The sequence below is a fragment of the Ipomoea nil genome, unplaced genomic scaffold, assembly GCF_001879475.1.
Source record: "Ipomoea nil cultivar Tokyo-kokei standard unplaced genomic scaffold, Asagao_1.1 scaffold1096, whole genome shotgun sequence".
Lineage (NCBI taxonomy): Eukaryota > Viridiplantae > Streptophyta > Magnoliopsida > Solanales > Convolvulaceae > Ipomoea > Ipomoea nil.
The window spans coordinates 619748-636815 of NW_017617524.1; the positions used below are offsets into that span (position 1 = coordinate 619748).

A 17068-nucleotide genomic window follows, 5' to 3' on the forward strand; every position below is an offset into this window, starting at 1 on the left:
TGACGGTGGGTTGGGGATCAGGAAACTTGATTTGATGAACCAAGCAGAGGGAGAAGCTAGAGAGGCTCTGGGCTAGAGGGCAGACTGCTCAACATGGAAAGCCAAAAGGAAACATGTCTAATGTCTGGAGGCATTTTGAGGCCACTGAACCAAGAGATGGGCAACATGAAAACTATAGTTTTCGATTTCCTCAGCTTAGATGCTGGCTGCTGCTGCCAACATTTGGAAATTAAAGATAGGATCATGACTAAAGATAATGACAAGTGCAGCCTGTGTGTCAATTCGACTGAACATAACTTAAACGCCTTTTTGCCAAAACATTATTTCAACACATATTTTTCCTATCCAAATTCAAATAAAATCCAACACAGTTGTTAACATGCGTATTTAGTACAAGCAACATATCCATATTATTTTCTTCCTTTAACAACTCGCTGGCCTTTACAACATATCCAAATTCTCGGCCATAAAGATGACATGCTGCCGCTGCCTTGTAAGTGAGGAGCTCTGTATCACCTGGTGCAGAAAACTAAACTCTCAACTACTGAAAATTGAATTATAGCAGAGCCGCAAAGGAAATGGTAGGGGGTTTGGAACCTTAGTAACCAATTATGTCAAACACGATGATACCTGAAGCAATATCAGACACAAGTATGCTCTGCTTGAAGTGACGGGTAAGCCACCATTTGCAACGAAACCTCCAAGATTTTCCTGATTCCGGAATGATGAATATTTCTGGAACACGACTAATATAACCAGAAAATTTTGGCTTCAGTCCATCACCATTAAAGCAGATCGATGCACTGTCTCCTTCAATTTGGGAAAGCTTCAGTAAGCACGATGCAAAATCGCTCCATGTGTTGCTTTTTGCATATATAGCATCTAAGTTTAAAGCTATCATTTCCACCAGCATTTCAGTGCTATAGTCCCCTGAGGTTTAATTGCAAACTTGGAGAATCAATGTGATGTACATCACAATGCCTCATAAAGAAATACCTCTCAAAAATCACATACCTCTTTGATGTAAGTTGGTGAGCCATCCCAATGAGTGGCTACAGATGGGGTCTTTTTTTAATATATCCTCAAAGCATGTAGCAAGTTTGGCATGGTTGTTGCCATCAAAATGCTCCAAGAGATGAGCCTTCAGTCTGCAAATCAGAATCCAAATATATACACAAAAAACATATGAATAAAACGATAAATAAATCTCTGGCTTGTGCAAATCTTCTAGTCTAGGCATGATATGAGCAATGAGATGTGATGGTGCACTGATATAGCTGGGTTGGATATAACAATATAAGCAGATCGAATGTCAAGATGTCATGTGATCATTGAAGTTATCTATGTCCACTATGCTCAGCCTACCATATCTTATAGATACCCACCTTCTGTACTATTTAAAGGGGTTATTGTAAAAGAATGAAGCCAACTTAGAAACTGAAGTGAGATGAAAAGTAATAGCAACACTACTCTGTTGTTTTTTTAAAGGCAAGACAATGGTAGAGGCGTAGAGCTAGTGGATTCTTAGGTCGACCAATTAACCCAATGGTTATTTTCCTGCATTGCATTTTCCATATAAACTTCATCATGCCATTTCCGTTACTGCACTCATTATTTGCTCATAAACACATTTACTAACCACCTAAACACTTAAAATCTACACCATGGTTAATACTGGAAAATTGTGTTTCAACAACATGACAGAAAATGAAAATGATAAAAGTAAATTTCAAACCTACCACTTGAATACAAGATTAGGCTAGTAGTGAACATCTTTTGAGAAGGATAAGTTACAAACGACGACGACAGAGAAGTTTCAGAGCAGAGGGCGAAAGGGAGGCAAAGATAAAAGGCTGTGCAAGAATACATAATGTCTCCAAAAACAAAAGTAACACCATTACCATACCAGAGAAGAAACAGAGAAGAAATAGACTGAAACAGCAATTCAAGTATCAAGGATACCCGTAAAAAGAGTGAGCCACATTCATTAAATCTAAGACTTCTCTAAAATGTTGCAACGTAAATTCTACAGAGCAAATATCACTTTAGCAACTAACAACTACAGCAACACCCATAGTGTTTCCAAGATCTGCTGCAACAGTACACGAATGTCAAGACATCTAATTACACAACAAAATTTTCAATCCTGTAATTATCTTCTCAATTGTTTAATTGTATTTAGTCCACTTATGTATAGCTACATTTTCATGTCCTCTCAGCTTTTGCATGATGTTGACAACAATCACTAAGAAAAATAAATAACTAAAGAAAATAAGGAAAGGGTTAAGGGGATATTATCACCTCAAATGGAGTACTGTACTTGAGTCAGGAGAAAACTTTTCAACAATATCAAGAGCCTCTTTAACCTTATCCCCAAGCAACAGCAGCTGAAAAGATAAAATCAAACCATTATGCTACCATGATTATATTTTAGTGCACAAACACCTAAAGTTCCTTTGGGTGTTATTTGTACTGTTCTTTTTCCATTTAGTCTTGTGCAAAAAAGCTTGTCTCACTAGTCACTAGCATACATATGATAAAATGCACTAAAAGAAAGGATTGATTAAGCCAAATTAAGAATAAAAGCATTGTGCCTTTGCCTCTAGGTGAAAGTAGGAAATTGTGAGTCATGAAAGGCCAAAAGCAATCAATTTGAAATGCAATGCTTAATGTCTATATACAACAGGGCAGGCACTGCAAGCATTACAAAGTAGTAGCAAAAGAAATGTATGAATACAAACTACAAAGCACTGGTTGTGTCAGATATTCTGTCTTGATGTACAATTTTTCAAAAAAAAAAACTAACACCTTTTTCTACTTCCGAAATGAGGAAAGGGTAAAGACTAAAGAAGCAAGAAAAGAAGCTAACTTGAAACATTTGATTCAATATTACACAAATCATATGTATAAAGTGTCTAAATTACCTGAATCAGAGGATGAAAAGCCTCAAGTGCCGGTGGCATTGAGTTGACCGCATGGCTTAAAAACTTTACCGCATTGTTATACTGATCATTGCGCAATTGCTTATGCATATCATATAATTCCTCTAAATTATCCAATTGAGGCAATTGTATAGGCAATAGGCATGGTGGCAGACCTATAATTGAGAGAAACTATTACAGCGTTTCTTATAACTTGTATACATCTAATGTTCCGCATCCAAAAAGAAGCAAACATATGATATTATGATGTAGGTGAACTAGAAAGGCAACCTCAATATTAGAAAGAGCTTTAAAGTGTCAAAATGCATCTAAGCCGTTAGCAGTAATAGGAAAATAATTTCACTCACCATGAACAAAGAAAGTTGAGAGGGACGGGGGAGAATTGCTGCAATTTGAGTTCTCATGTTCACTCCTCTCAGTAGAGTGCATAGAGACATCTTGTGGCTGGAAACCATCAGGGTCCACCTTTTGTTCAGGATTGTTGTCAATGTCCATGGGACCTTCTCCATGTTGGTTGACATCAGCATCCATATTGTCTTTATCATTCCGAACAGAGGTGTTGGAATCACATTGTACCAATGAATTAGTTTCTTGACCTTCAGGGGCATCATCTCCCCTTGAATCCACAATTGACATGCACATGTTGTCTTTCAATGTATCCCATTGCATGTTGCTTCCAAATTCATTGTGTTTATCCAACTGCATCTCTTTTGGAAGAGAAGAATACCATAATTCATAAAATGTCAACCCCACAACTAAATTAGAAACTGGGTCACCCTCAAAACCATGCTCCTGCATTAGACTGATGAAACCATGGCATCCATATGCAAAATCAACAAGTTTAGATACTTCTCAAACTCATTTGTAAATTCTAACTTTTCAAATTCAGCAGTAATTGTCATATATCTGGTATAATAAGAAGTTAGCAAATGTCAAGAATTATACCTTAAAGCAGCTTGATATGAACCATCCATCTCCTTACTTGTCAAACAAAAAAGGTTGTGTTCCAACTGAACTGCAACTCTGTGCTGCCAAAGGTTTCAGTTCCATATTAAGGTATGATCAATATTTAGCTTGTAAATACTTACAATAGTAGACATATTCAAACTAAATACTTGTATTAGTTCCACCAGAATAGCATGCATAAGAGTAGGGGCGGATCCAGAAAAATGGTTGAGTGGAGGCGAAGTTTAAATAATAAAAAATGTCTATAAGTTTATAACAAAATGTTAAGCATCAAGACCTTCTGCGAAACATTAAAACAAAAGGGATAACTTTAAAAAAAATAATAAAACACTTAAGAAGTAAGCCATAAATATTGTTAGATATGAGCGAAAAAAAAACACATCAAAACTTTATAAAAATACTTATAACAAAATATAAAACATAATTAATTTGATAAAATAATTCTAATAGAAAACACATTATAAATTACACATCTCATTATTAATAAACTGCGTTCTTTGAAAGCCTCGCCATTATTCAAATAGCTATAAAAGCTGTGTTCAAGCCATAAGGCATGGTTTACCGTCTAGGCTGACTCATTTTTTGTTAACTTTTGCTGTTTTCTTTTACTTATACTAAAACTGTGTACTATATATATACATATATATATATATATATATATATATATATATATATATATATATATATATATATATATATATATATACAAGGGTTATATATGGGGTGGGGGTGGGATGAGGTGGGGCAGCTGCCCCCACTGTCCCCATGCTAGGTCCGCCCGTGCATAAGAGTATATAAAAGAAATTATACAAAACAATGAACAAATCAACCTCCAAGTTTTAAATTTTGCATGTACAAAATCATCAGGGGCTTTGTGTGACACAATGAATGCAATACTTGTGCAAAAATGATTGATCAATGCTTCTTTCAGGGTACACTCAAACACAATCTATTCCTAACAAAAAATGCATCATAAGGAAAAAGGATGAGCAAAAGTTTGTTTTATCTTTACCTTCATTGGCCAATTCTTCATAGGCCCAAGCTTTGTCATCCATAGCCCATATATATTCTGGATCTTTTTTGAGCTGATGATAGAGTCACCCTTTATATGTCTGAGAATTTCCAAAGTAGCCTAAAATATTATATGGATACATAAATTAAATCAAGAGCTCCACAATGCATGAAAACTAAATCATGACCACCACAATGTTTATTTAATAAGGAATAGAAAACAAATAAACATTTCAAATTCGAGAATTTTTTTAAACAAAAGAAATTTCTTTAAATTTAGTCTTAAAAAAAATACAACAAGGCAATTAAAAACGGAATTTACATACAAACTATTAACCAAATGCAACTGTAAATCAAAAATAGAATTTAGAAATAAACTACATACAACTTACCGAGAACTTAGCCCGAGTCTTTGAGATAGCTATTTCTTTAGAAGTCCCTTTATGAAGCAAACTCAACACTCCACTTGCCTCGGCCCAGTTGTGCCGCCGCAGCAACACCAGCAGTAGCCGCCGCAATTTCTTCCGGTGTTGAGAGCGTAAACTAGTGAGATCTCGTTGTAAGCTTCCAATGCCACGCTTCAGGCAATGGCAGGGCTTGGCCTTGGCTAATATCACACTGTTGATTCTCCTGGCCTCTGACAACAAATTCGGGGAAGATTTAAGATCATCATGCGGCCGCATGCGAACCCTCCGTTTTGGGTTCTCAATTTCGGCTTTCCATTCTTCGGCTTCCATTGATTGAGAACGGAAAGAACTAGCAGCAACTGCAGTCTGCAAGCAAATTAGGAAAATTACCACAAGATTACAAATACTGCATTTCAATTAAAAAAAAAAAAAAAAATGGCCTAAAGACTAAAGAGACATGCAGCAGAGTGGCACCACCGCACCAGGGGTTTGAAACAGCTGTGATAGATGGTGGCAGTGGCAGCAGCAGGTGTTCCAACTTCTCAGCAAATGTAAGGCAGAGGCAGAAGCAGAGGGGCAGCGGTCCGAGCTGAGGCAAAAAATAGAAGTGAATTTTCCCACCCAATTGCACTTTCCAAATCCAGTATATAACTTCAACAGTACAGATCAGACCACTTAGGCAGAAGCATTAATACACGCTGGAAAGATGAACGGAAATTATTACAATTAATATCCATTAATACATGTTTAAGATTACAAATGACTGATACAATCTCCAACAAAAACTTCATTAGAGATGAATTTAAGATTTAAAAAATCCATTAGTACATGCTTGTGACAAAAAGGTGGAATCGCCCAACCCGGACACCTCCATTAGTACATGCTTGGGATTACAGATGGCTGATAGTCTCCAACACAAACATGAAAATTCATTGGGGAAGAATTTAAAATTCAAATCGTAACCTTATGAATAAAAAAGAAAATAAGCTAGGTCTGAAATTTAGATACATCCTAACTATAATAAAGCCAAATAGATTTTGGCCAAAATTCCCGCCCAACCATTACGACGCCGTTTTGTTTTGTTTTGTTTTTTTTTTTTTTTTTGTTTTTTTTTTTTTTTTTTCTGTTTCGCAAATCAAATGGGAGACGTGTGTTAGGCCTGAAATTTAGGGGAGTGGGCTATTGGCTATTGCGTGTGAAATTACTTTTTTTTCCCTGTTTCACAATTCAAATGGGAGACATGTGTGTTAGGCCTGAAATTTAGGGGAGTGGGCTATTGGTTATTGCGTGTAAAATTAGTCTAAATGGGTATGGAAGTGTTAAAGTACAAATATTGTGTATTATTTTATATACATTACCCAGCAGACTTCTACACCTATACATCTACACATATAGACCATTTGCTTATATATAGAAAAGGGTTACAAGGAAATAAAAAACGAGTGCTGCAAATCCTGCAATCTGCTTTAGATGCTTCAACTGTAAAGCACAACAATTGAAGCTTGATGTCTAGCCAGTTTGTTCTTGGGTCTCAAATTCATTTTTATCACACCCGAAATGTCATGAGTACTTTTAGAGCACACATATGAGCTGTCTAAATCAAGAATAAAAAAACAATCAAAAGCATGAAATGCTTATTTCATGGAAAGTAAGTCTTTGCTATTCGTCTTGCATTTCAGAGTTGTTGCTTTTTTATTATTCATCTTAGTTGAAATATTGTGTTCTGTAGATTGTGAGGTTTGCTACAAAATTGGATTTCACCATACTTTCAAGGAGTTTGTTGAGTTTAAGAATAGGTCAGTGTTAGTGCACTACTTTTTTTTCTCTACAAAATATGTGGTAGGTGTGGTTGAGAGGGGAAAATATTACTTAGAAAGGGCATATATAGAGATGAAAATGAATGAAGTGAATGTGTCTGTGGACTTCCGACAATGAATAAGTTGGCTGATGAAATTGTCAATAAACAAAAGTAATGTTCAATTAATATGTACTCTGCTTGTTTTTCATTTCTCTCTGTGTGGTGGGGTAGTAGGATAATTTTTTTTTTTTTTTTAAAAAGATCTATCCAATGATTGAAAGTAGTTACTCCAAAGAAGACCTCATTCTCATGACATTCGCCTTTTTCTTTTATGGATTATGGAAGAGAGGATACGCTGATAGGGGTAGTAATGACTGGGATTTGATCTAGGTTTAGTTTTTCTATAAAAAAAAATTTAAAATTGTGTTGAAAATTATAAATCTAGGGTAGAAATGTATAGAGATGTTTGGTTCTTTTTTATTCTGTTTTATCTATTCACATGTATTATGATAAAATCCATATTATTATTTTAGGTAGGAACAATGGTGTTAGGAGACACAAAAAAAAATGGCATTAGACTCCTTTATCATCACTTGCTAGCAACTTTCAATTGTTAGTGTTTTTGCTTTTAAAATAAATTAAATTTAGAAAAACTCTATATCTTTTGTATAATTGAGTAGGTTACAAGTTACACAATACCCAATACACACAATCTATTCACTTTCCCCATACAGCAAGCCCTACTACCATGCAGTAATAATTGATAATACACTATAGTAATAAATATTGAGTTATGACATTCAAGAAAGAAATATGTGCAATGCATATTCATTTTGAAGCAACAACTTTTTCATCTGAATAGTTAACAGAGACAAGCAAAATGAAAAGGTTGAAGGGATCAACTACCATAGGGAGAATGTTGAAGATAAAGGTATCATGAAAGCATACCTGGTGTGCTAGATTTGACTATTTTCCTGCTTTGCTTTCTATGAGACTTAATTCTGCACCATATTTTGCATAGTCAATGATACACAGATGTTAGGAAATGTTTTTTTTCCCTTATTTTGTTAGTCCTTAATTATTTTCCATTCCCATTATGCATGCTTAAAATTTATTTATTTTCTCTTATATTCTACCATTGAATTGTTATTTGTAATTGTGTGATTTTGTCTTTTTGTGTGGTGTATATGTACATGCAAAGAAAAATATATCAATTATAAAAGAAATTACATTTTAACGGTTCGTGTTTCCTGCAAATCTCAGTTGAATTTTCTCCGTCAGTGTCCAAGATTATGAGGGAAAATTTCATACAGAGAATAGAAGTGTCAGATTTTGCATCTGAAATCATAAATCCTAATTAACAATTTAATCAAACTGGGCAGAGATTGTCCACAATACAGTATACAAACTATAGAAAATAAAGAAAAAGGGTGTTTACTTGCTTTCCGGTCAGACCTGTTGGTCTTTGGTGACGCTCCCTCATCTTCTACCTCTAATTGACTATGACTAAGCTCTTAGAGATGTACTCAGTCAGACATTTCTGTAGTATTTCCTCCCGTCGTACTGATTGGTGTAAATAAGTGATCGCCGGTTTTGCCAATATGTGTGTTTGTGAAATAAAACTGGAAAAAATGAAATAAAAAAGGGTGTTAAAAATGGAGGCATCAAGATGAATTATCATCCTGGAGCAAAAGGCGTCAACTTCACCAGACAAAAAAAATAAAAAAGAAACAACGAATTGAAGCTCTGTAGTTGCAGCTGTGGTACGGTTTCTAAATTGGTAGAGAGAAGGCAGAGGAAATGCTTTCAGACAGAGATGGGTGGATTTGCGTAGGATTAGGGTTTGGGGTTGATTTTATATGTGGGCTTTTAATGGTTTTGGGTTGGGTTATAGATTGGGCTTCTTGCTTGGGCTAAAACAAAATGTATATATTAATATGTATAGTTTTGACCAGGATTAGTAGTAATTATTATGTGTAAACTATTTTTTGTATACAATACAATCAATACACAAATAATGTACTTTTAGTACATAAAAATTTGCTTTCTTTTATGGTCCATACAATATTATGTGAACCATGATCTACACAATAATTTGTCATTTAGTAAATATGATTTATTTTAAATAAAAAAATTATATTTTATATGTTTTTAATTTTTATGCTTTATTATTGTAATACTTATATACTTAATAATGTTAATTAAGAATGTCTTGTGATTTTATTTATACTCAATTGATGTAGAAAATATTGATGGCCAAGTGCACCCCAATATTTTATGTTTTTATTTAAATCCTATTTCAATAGGCTATAGCATTATGATACCACATCTTTCAAAATACATTATATATATACAAAATTCTAACTGTGCATCGCATGGGTCACGGGTGGAATACTAGATAATGATCATGCAGGTACTATGGTGTTGGTCCCTCGAATGGCTATAACATTAACAGATCTAAGATTGTCATTCAAGTTTAAGAGAAGACAATTCTCATTAATGTTTTTATATGCAATGACTATAAATAAAAGTCATGACAAACGTTATCCCATGTTGGATTGCTACTCAATAAGTCAATTTTTATACACGAACAGTTATATGTAGGTCCACCTAGAGTAAGCAATTCTAAAAGTCTCAAGATTTTGATTTGTAATGAGTTAGGCGATATTTATAATTCAACCACTAATATAGTTTACAAAGAGGTCTTTGATAATTTCTAATTTAAAATAATTTCAGATTTTATAACACGTACTAATGCTTGTTACTTTTTTTGAAAACCTAATGTTTATTACTTAGTATGTTTAAATCTTAAATTTAAAATCCTACAAGAATTGTAATATCCAAATAAAAAAAGGATTATCTTATAATAAACAATAATAAGTTCATTAATGTTAAAATTTTAATCCGTGCATCGCACGGGTATCATACTAGTGTGCTCTAAAGGCAAATTAATTATGATAAAGTTAACGACATGCATTGTTAGTTTGTTACAAACCATAACCGTAGTAAAAATTTAGCAGAACGAAACAAATAACTAAAATCAAAACAACAAATTGGGCGATATCCAAAATTGGAGTCTAAAAACGACAGGACGTAATAGGTGTAGGTGTTTCGGTATTCGTTTTTTTTTTTTCAGTTTCGATTTTGGTATTTCGGTTTTTAAAAAATGATACCATTCGGTTTGACATTATAATTCGGTTCAGTTTGAAAAAGTTCAGTTTCGGGGAATTAGTTCAGTTCGGTTTAAAAACCCCAATTTTCTACATTTCGTAATTTTCCAAACATAGTGGCTGGAATTTTTCAAATTAGATTATGTTATCCACTTCCATCTGTGGAGATGAGTAATCACAAATAGAAGTTATAAATAAATGCATTTCTTTATGTAAACTAAACTCTTTGGATGAATGCCATATACAAAGCTGATGAACAAAGTAAATTAACTGACTGTTAATGTAATGATTGGCAAACAACAGTCACTACACGACAAATTATTAGGTTAATTTTTTCGTTTTAATGAAACCCTAAAATTATGAGTAACAGTTAAGCAAAATTATAATACAACATATACGAATCGACTTTCATCAAATATTTAGTCGTGTAAATGCTCCGCAGTCCACACAACATAATTGGATCATTGTTAGAACTCTACTAGACTACTACAGAACAGATCGAGAAAACATACATACTGAAAAATGAAGAGCCCAATGGTACCATTTTTGTATTCTTTGAACTTGAAGGTTGCCCAATAAAGAGCTTTTCAGCTCTTGCTTTGAGAGAGGTAGAATTTAAAATAGAGAGTGGCAAGAAGCAGCAATTCATCATGACAGATATATGTACTTCTTTGAGAGCATGTAATAGTATGTACTCAGTCTTTTTTGAGTTAAATCTTTCTTAAATCCTCGATTTTTTAGGAATAAAATGTTAGATGAGTGATATATCAAACATTTTTGCATTTGTAAAATATATCAAACAAGCACAACACAGGACAATCATATTAGATGACTGAGAAAATACATACATGTGCTATATAAAGATTTTCTGTTTTATTACTTCCCTTAGTTGCCTTAATGTCTAAAATGTTATTTTATAGTAAGGCATTAGATGAGAGGAACCTAAAGTCCTAAACCATAGTAGAGCATTTTTGTAGTACTCTTATTAAAATACTATATAGTAACATAAATTTGCAACACATATTATTGCAGAAAAACAGTATTTTTTTGAATTTTTATTTAAAAAGCTAACATTATATTTTACTAACTGATTTCCTACACTTTTATTTTTTTAACAATATGAATTTGTTAGGTACTAATCACTGCTTTGAATTTTAATATTTTATAGGGAATAAAATTAGTTTTTAAAACTATAGTAAATAGTAAATTTTGTATACTGTATTCATTAAAACTAAAATTAGTCACAGAAAATTTTATATGAGTTATTCATCAAAACTAAACTTAGATTTTCCACTTTAATAATACGGAGTTACTGATCAATGAAATTCCACACTATATGGGTTATGGTAAATTCAACTAATAAGCAATTGAGGCATACACAAGAAAGAGATTTACTTCATGGAAGTCTAGCAATACTTACTTGACAGTAGTATGGCAGGTGTCACCTAAGCTTTTCAACTCATTTATACTCCCAATAGAGTATAATTTTATCCATTAGATCCTATATACGCCGTAAGTAATTTATAAGTGAATACAATTTTAAATCCAATTAGCATATTGTAAACAAGGTAAAAAGTAGTCTATTATAGTTAAATGAGTACATATTTCATAAAATGTTCATCATCCACTCATAGGACTTAAATAAATCACACAACTTACTTTCTAAAAGACTTTTACTATTAAAAAAATAAAGAGACTTTGTATATTTGAAGCTATCTGATATATTTAATTATTCGTATAAAACTATTCGAATTCCAATAAAAAATTGAATATTACATGCTAATTTCAATTCAACCACAAGCTATAAATTGACTAGAACTGTGATAATACAAATCTATTACCACTTCAAACCAAAATTTTACTTGATAAAAACAGCCCGTTGAGAGCAATCTTTCAACAAGATATGAAGAAATTGACAACATCTACAATTATAGGAAATAAATGGAAGGAAAAATTCAACTGGACTGTTTTCTCAAAGATTTCTATTCTTCTAAGACCTCTGTTTTGAATGAAGCAAACAAATCACGGCTGCGGAGCGGCGAGTCGGTGGCGTCGTTCCTTGCTGGAGGCTAGAGCGGCGCGGCTGGACGCACAGCTGCTTGATGCTTGTTGGAGAGGGGAGGTGAGAGTAGTGCTGTCAATACGGGCTGGCGGGCGGGCCGGGCCAAAAAGCCTACTCCTTGGTGTGCCTGGGTTTTACTGGCCCGGACCGTCTGTTAGAGATAAGAACAAAGAGGTATGTTTTATTGACTAAAAACTTAAGAAAAGGAACAGGAAGTCATAAGACCTTCCCCACAAGAGTATTAGGCTCTTGCCCAGCTACTTAGAGCTTCAAAGACTAAGGTAAAGAATCTGATGCCCTACTCTCTTCTAGAGATTCTGATTTATAGTACTAGGAAATAAATAATTATAGAAAGGAGATGATTGCTGAGATGATTGTTGAGATGATTATGCCTCTCTTTATTTGTCAAAACCCTTGAGTTAAGCATTCCCATGTATATCCTGATTTGCCTGATTTGCATCCTTCCTTTTTCTGCGTGAGTAAACCCCTTTTGGATGCGTATCATTGCCACCCTCCAAAGAAAACAGCCTTGTCCCCAAGGCTAGAGTGGAAAAATTGCCTTATATTGCCCGGTATCGATTTGGTCAGTTACACTAGGTTCGTTGCTCGTTTCGTCCTCGTCATCCTCTGCTGCAATTAGAGTTCGCAAGGATTTATTCGGGCATACATGAAGCGGACTGTACGATTGCTGACAACGGAAACAAAGTCCCTTGGCGCGCATGTCTCGATACTCTTTGTTAGAATAATGTCGTGCCGGAGCTCGTGACGTTGACGTGCCGGAATTGCGCACTGAAGACTGCATAGCAGGAAACGCAGGTTGTGTTTGGGAGGAGAAGGAAGATGTTTGATTGCTACCAGAGAATTGAGACTGGGTTGGAATGGGTTTGGGCTGTGAATAATTCAAAACAGAATTGGTTTGGGAATGCTTCCCATGCCCATTATACCAAGTAGACCCACCATGTGAATGAATTATCTGGAGCGCTGCATTTTCGTCTTGCAGACTGTTGGAAATATTCTCCTTGAGCAGCGGAATATTCTCCTTGAGCAGCGGAATGTCTCCTTGAGCAGCGGAATATTCCCAACTCTTTGATGTTGGGAATATCTCCTTGAGAAGAGGAGTAGTTGTCTTGGGCAGATTGTTCCATTTATTTTTGTCTCTTCTTTTATTATGTCTGTTCCCTATGCTCTTTCTTTTGCCTATATATTGTGTTGTAATCTGAAGTTCTAAGTAACAATGTAAGATATAGAAAGCACTTTCAGTTCTTCTCCAAGTCTCTTTCAACATGGTATCAGAGCCACCTTTTTTTGGGGCCTGAAAATTACTCCTGTTTCCAACCGATGAACACTGTTCACCTGTCCATCTCCTTCTAGAAATCCTTTTTTTAGCTATCTTGATGATCTGGTGCAGCAAACCTCTGAAGGAAGCTCCGGCGACTCTGGCCCTCTTTTTCCGACCATCAGAAACCTCCACATGCGCCTCCACGCGCCGCCTCCCTGACTGCTCTCCGACGCCACGCGCCTCCACGCGCCGGCGCGTGACATCATCTCCGGCGACCTTTTCCTGCCAAATTTTCCAGATCTTCTTATCTCCTTGCTGCGACCCTACCCTGAGTTTTTCTCATTTTTCTGACCACTATGGCAGGTGAAGAAGTTATTACCAGTGTCCAGAATACTCAAGCTAGAGCAGTTACTCCTCTCCTAGTTCAAACTAAAGTCTATGTTCCAAATCTCTCTGGGAGTTCAACTATCACTACTGAAAAACTTATTGGGTCCCAAAATTATGAAGATTGGGCATCAGCTGTGGAGCTATGGTTTATGGGTCAAGGGGTGGTTGATCACCTCACCACCACAGCTGAAGAAATTCAGAATGAAAGGAATATTTGGGAGAGAGTTGATGCCCAACTATGCAGTTTATTGTGGCAGTCCCTTGCTCCTGATTTAATCCCCATGTTTAGACCTTTCAAAACTTGTTTTTCAGTGTGGAAACAAGCTCAATCTCTTTATACCAATGACATCTCTCGCTTTTACTTCATTGTAAGTGAGATATTAAATATTAAGAAGTTAGAAATGTCCATGGAAAAATTTCTGGGGAAAATCCAAGGACTCATGGCTGAATTCAATAAACTCATGCCTATTTGAGGATCACCCGAAGAGCAACTTACTCAACGTGACAAGTTCTTTGTCGTTCTTACTCTTGCCAAGCTTGAACCAGAATTTGAGCAAGTCCGAAACAGTATACTCGGTGATGGAGCTGTTCCAAACACCAAGGAAATGTTCAAAAGACTTCTTCAAGTCTCTTCTATTCATAATGGAAATACATCATCATCAACCATTACTGATCATTCTGCTCTTACTACTCAAAGTCATCATGGTCACAATAGGGGAAGAGGTCGAGGTAGCAGCCGTGGTGGCCGAAGTGGAGGACGGAATTTTACTCGTTTTTGTGATTTCTACAACAAACAAGGGCACACTCGCGAAGCTTGCTGGAAACTCCATGGAAAACCAACTATGGTTAACATAGTTCAATATGGAGATTCAAATATTGAGGACTCAAATACACAAGTTATCTCAAAAGCTGAGTATGCAGAATTCTTGCAATTAAAGGCTGCCAAGACGACATCTCCCATACTGCTCTTGCTTCACAATCAAACTCAGCTTGGGTTTTAGACTTTGGAGCCACCGATCACATATCTGGTAATCCCTCCTTTTTCTCCCAAATTGATTTCTCAGATTCTCTCCCATCTGTTACCTTTGGTGATGGGTCAAAGGGAAAAACTAGAGGAATTGGAAGAGTCACTATACATTCCTTCTCTTTAGACCATGTGCTTTACATTCCCGGTTGCCCTTTTAACTTGATTTCAATTCATCAGCTTACTCATTCTCTTAATTGCTTGGTTACCTTTTCCTCTGATTTTGTGGTTATTCAGGACCGACAGACGAGGGAGACGATTGGTACGGGGCATGAATCACGAGGACTCTACCATCTTCTATGTTCTACCGAGACCAACACAGCTTGCATAGCTACTCTTTCACCCCTCCTCAACCATTGTCGTCTAGGGCACCCAAACATAAATAAATTAAAACAACTTGTTCCCAGTTTGTCCAATTTAAAAGAAATAGAATGTGAGTCATGTCAACTTGGGAAGCACTCAAGGTCCTCATATCCTAGTAGAGTTAATAGGAGGGCTAACACACCTTTTTCTTTAGTTCACTCCGATGTTTGGGGACCATGTCGTGTTCCAACCACCTTGGGGTTCTCATATTTTGTTGTCTTCATTGATGATTTTTCTCGATGTAGTTGGGTCTTCCTAATGAAAAATCGTGTTGAACTCTTTGATGTGTTCCAAAAATTCTATAATGAAATCAGAAATCAATTTGGAGTTTCTCTCAAAGTCCTTCGCAGTGATAATGCCAAAGAATATTTTTCAGACTCTTTCACTTCATTCTTTTCCTCACATGGAATACTCCATGAATCTTCATGTGCTAGAACTCCTCAACAAAATGGTGTTGCTGAACGGAAAATTCGTCATCTTGTTGAAACAGCCCGCACTTTGCTCATTCATCACAAGGTTCCTAAGAAATTTTGGGGGGATGCTATACTTCATTCTTGTTATCTCATAAATCGAATGCCTTCCTCTGTATTGCAAGGGAAAATTCCTCTTAATCTTTTACTCCCACAGGAACCTCTCTACAAGCTTCCATTACGGGTTTTTGGGTGTACCTGCTTCGTCCATGATTCCTCACCAGGACGAGACAAACTTGATGCCAAGGCAATAAAGTGTGTGTTCATTGGGTACTCTCGCCTCCAGAAAGGTTTTAGGTGTTATTGTCCTAAAACACACCGTTTCTATATCTCCTTTGATGTCACATTCTTTGAAACTACCCCCCTTTTCCTTTCCACTTCAGTTGAAGAATCTGACTTCTTAGGAAAACCACTTGAAGCAACAAAAATTCTCCCTGTCCCTAATTTCACAGAGCCTGTGTCTCCCGATGTTCCTGAAAGAACTACACCAATGCCAACCACTCAAGAAAGACATAGTTCACCTTTTTTATACACCTACCAGCGGCGCAATCGTCAAGGTTCCCAAGAGGATGAATGTTTGGTTGATTCATGTCCCACACAAGCGTTGCCCACTGACACGGTCCAAAATACCACAACAAGCTCTCCCATTGCCAGTCGAGTAGGTAAGCGATCCACTCGAAATCCTTATCCTATTTATAACTTCCTTACACAAAAACGATTGTCTCCGTCATATTGTGCTTTCATTACCAGTTTATCTGCTGTGTCTATTCCCAAAAGTGTCAAAGAAGCATTAACTCATCCAGGATGGAAACAAGCAATGATTGATGAAATGGAAGCACTCCACTCATCCGGAACTTGGGAGTTAGTTCCTTTGCCTCCGGGAAAAACTGTGGTTGGTTGTAGATGGGTATATAATGTGAAGGTTGGCCCAGATGGACAAGTTGATAGGCTTAAAGCCAGACTAGTGGCTAAAGGGTACACACAAGTTTTCGGCATTGACTACACAGACACCTTTTCACCGGTTGCTAAGATCACATCCATCCGTCTCTTCCTCTCAATGGCAGCCAATCGTCATTGGACCTTGTATCATTTGGATATAAAAAATGCCTTCTTACATGGGGACTTGAAAGAAGAAGTATATATGGAGCAGCCCCCTGGTTTTGTGGCTAGGACTGGAACTAATCTTGTT

At 36.0% G+C, this 17068-nt stretch overlaps 1 protein-coding gene across 5 annotated transcripts; it reads right to left on the bottom strand.

Moving 5' to 3' along the window:
* Positions 1–287: 287 nt before the first annotated feature.
* LOC109183072 lies at positions 288–11795 on the bottom strand. Of its 5 annotated transcripts, none has more exons than XM_019333287.1 (11): positions 11715–11795; positions 5809–5915; positions 5312–5692; positions 4921–5040; positions 3888–3970; positions 3290–3744; positions 2925–3097; positions 2302–2387; positions 1015–1148; positions 631–930; positions 288–516 (listed from the first exon to the last, which is right to left on the bottom strand). In XM_019333287.1, the coding sequence occupies exons 3-11, from the start codon at positions 5654–5656 to the stop codon at positions 326–328; spliced, it is 1887 nt and encodes a 628-aa protein (XP_019188832.1). In that variant the 5' UTR covers positions 5657–5692; positions 5809–5915; positions 11715–11795; the 3' UTR covers positions 288–325. The 5 variants fall into 5 exon arrangements, with proteins under 5 accessions (XP_019188832.1, XP_019188830.1, XP_019188829.1 ...); XM_019333285.1 differs by having other exon boundaries at positions 5809–6024; XM_019333284.1 differs by lacking the exon at positions 11715–11795 and adding an exon at positions 8563–8635 and having other exon boundaries at positions 5790–5915.
* Positions 11796–17068: the final 5273 nt, after the last annotated feature.

Bases quoted from the DNA above. Each gene is read 5' to 3' on its own strand.
- LOC109183072 (XM_019333284.1), bottom strand. From the start codon at position 8,607: ATGAGGGAGCGTCACCAAAGACCAACAGGTCTGACCGGAAAGCAA. The intron at 5,693-5,789 runs CTGCATGTCTCT...ATTTGCTTGCAG, and splicing joins GGTGCGGTGGTGCCACTCTG to ACTGCAGTTGCTGCTAGTTC. The intron at 5,041-5,311 runs GTAAGTTGTATG...ATAATATTTTAG, and splicing joins AGACTCGGGCTAAGTTCTCG to GCTACTTTGGAAATTCTCAG.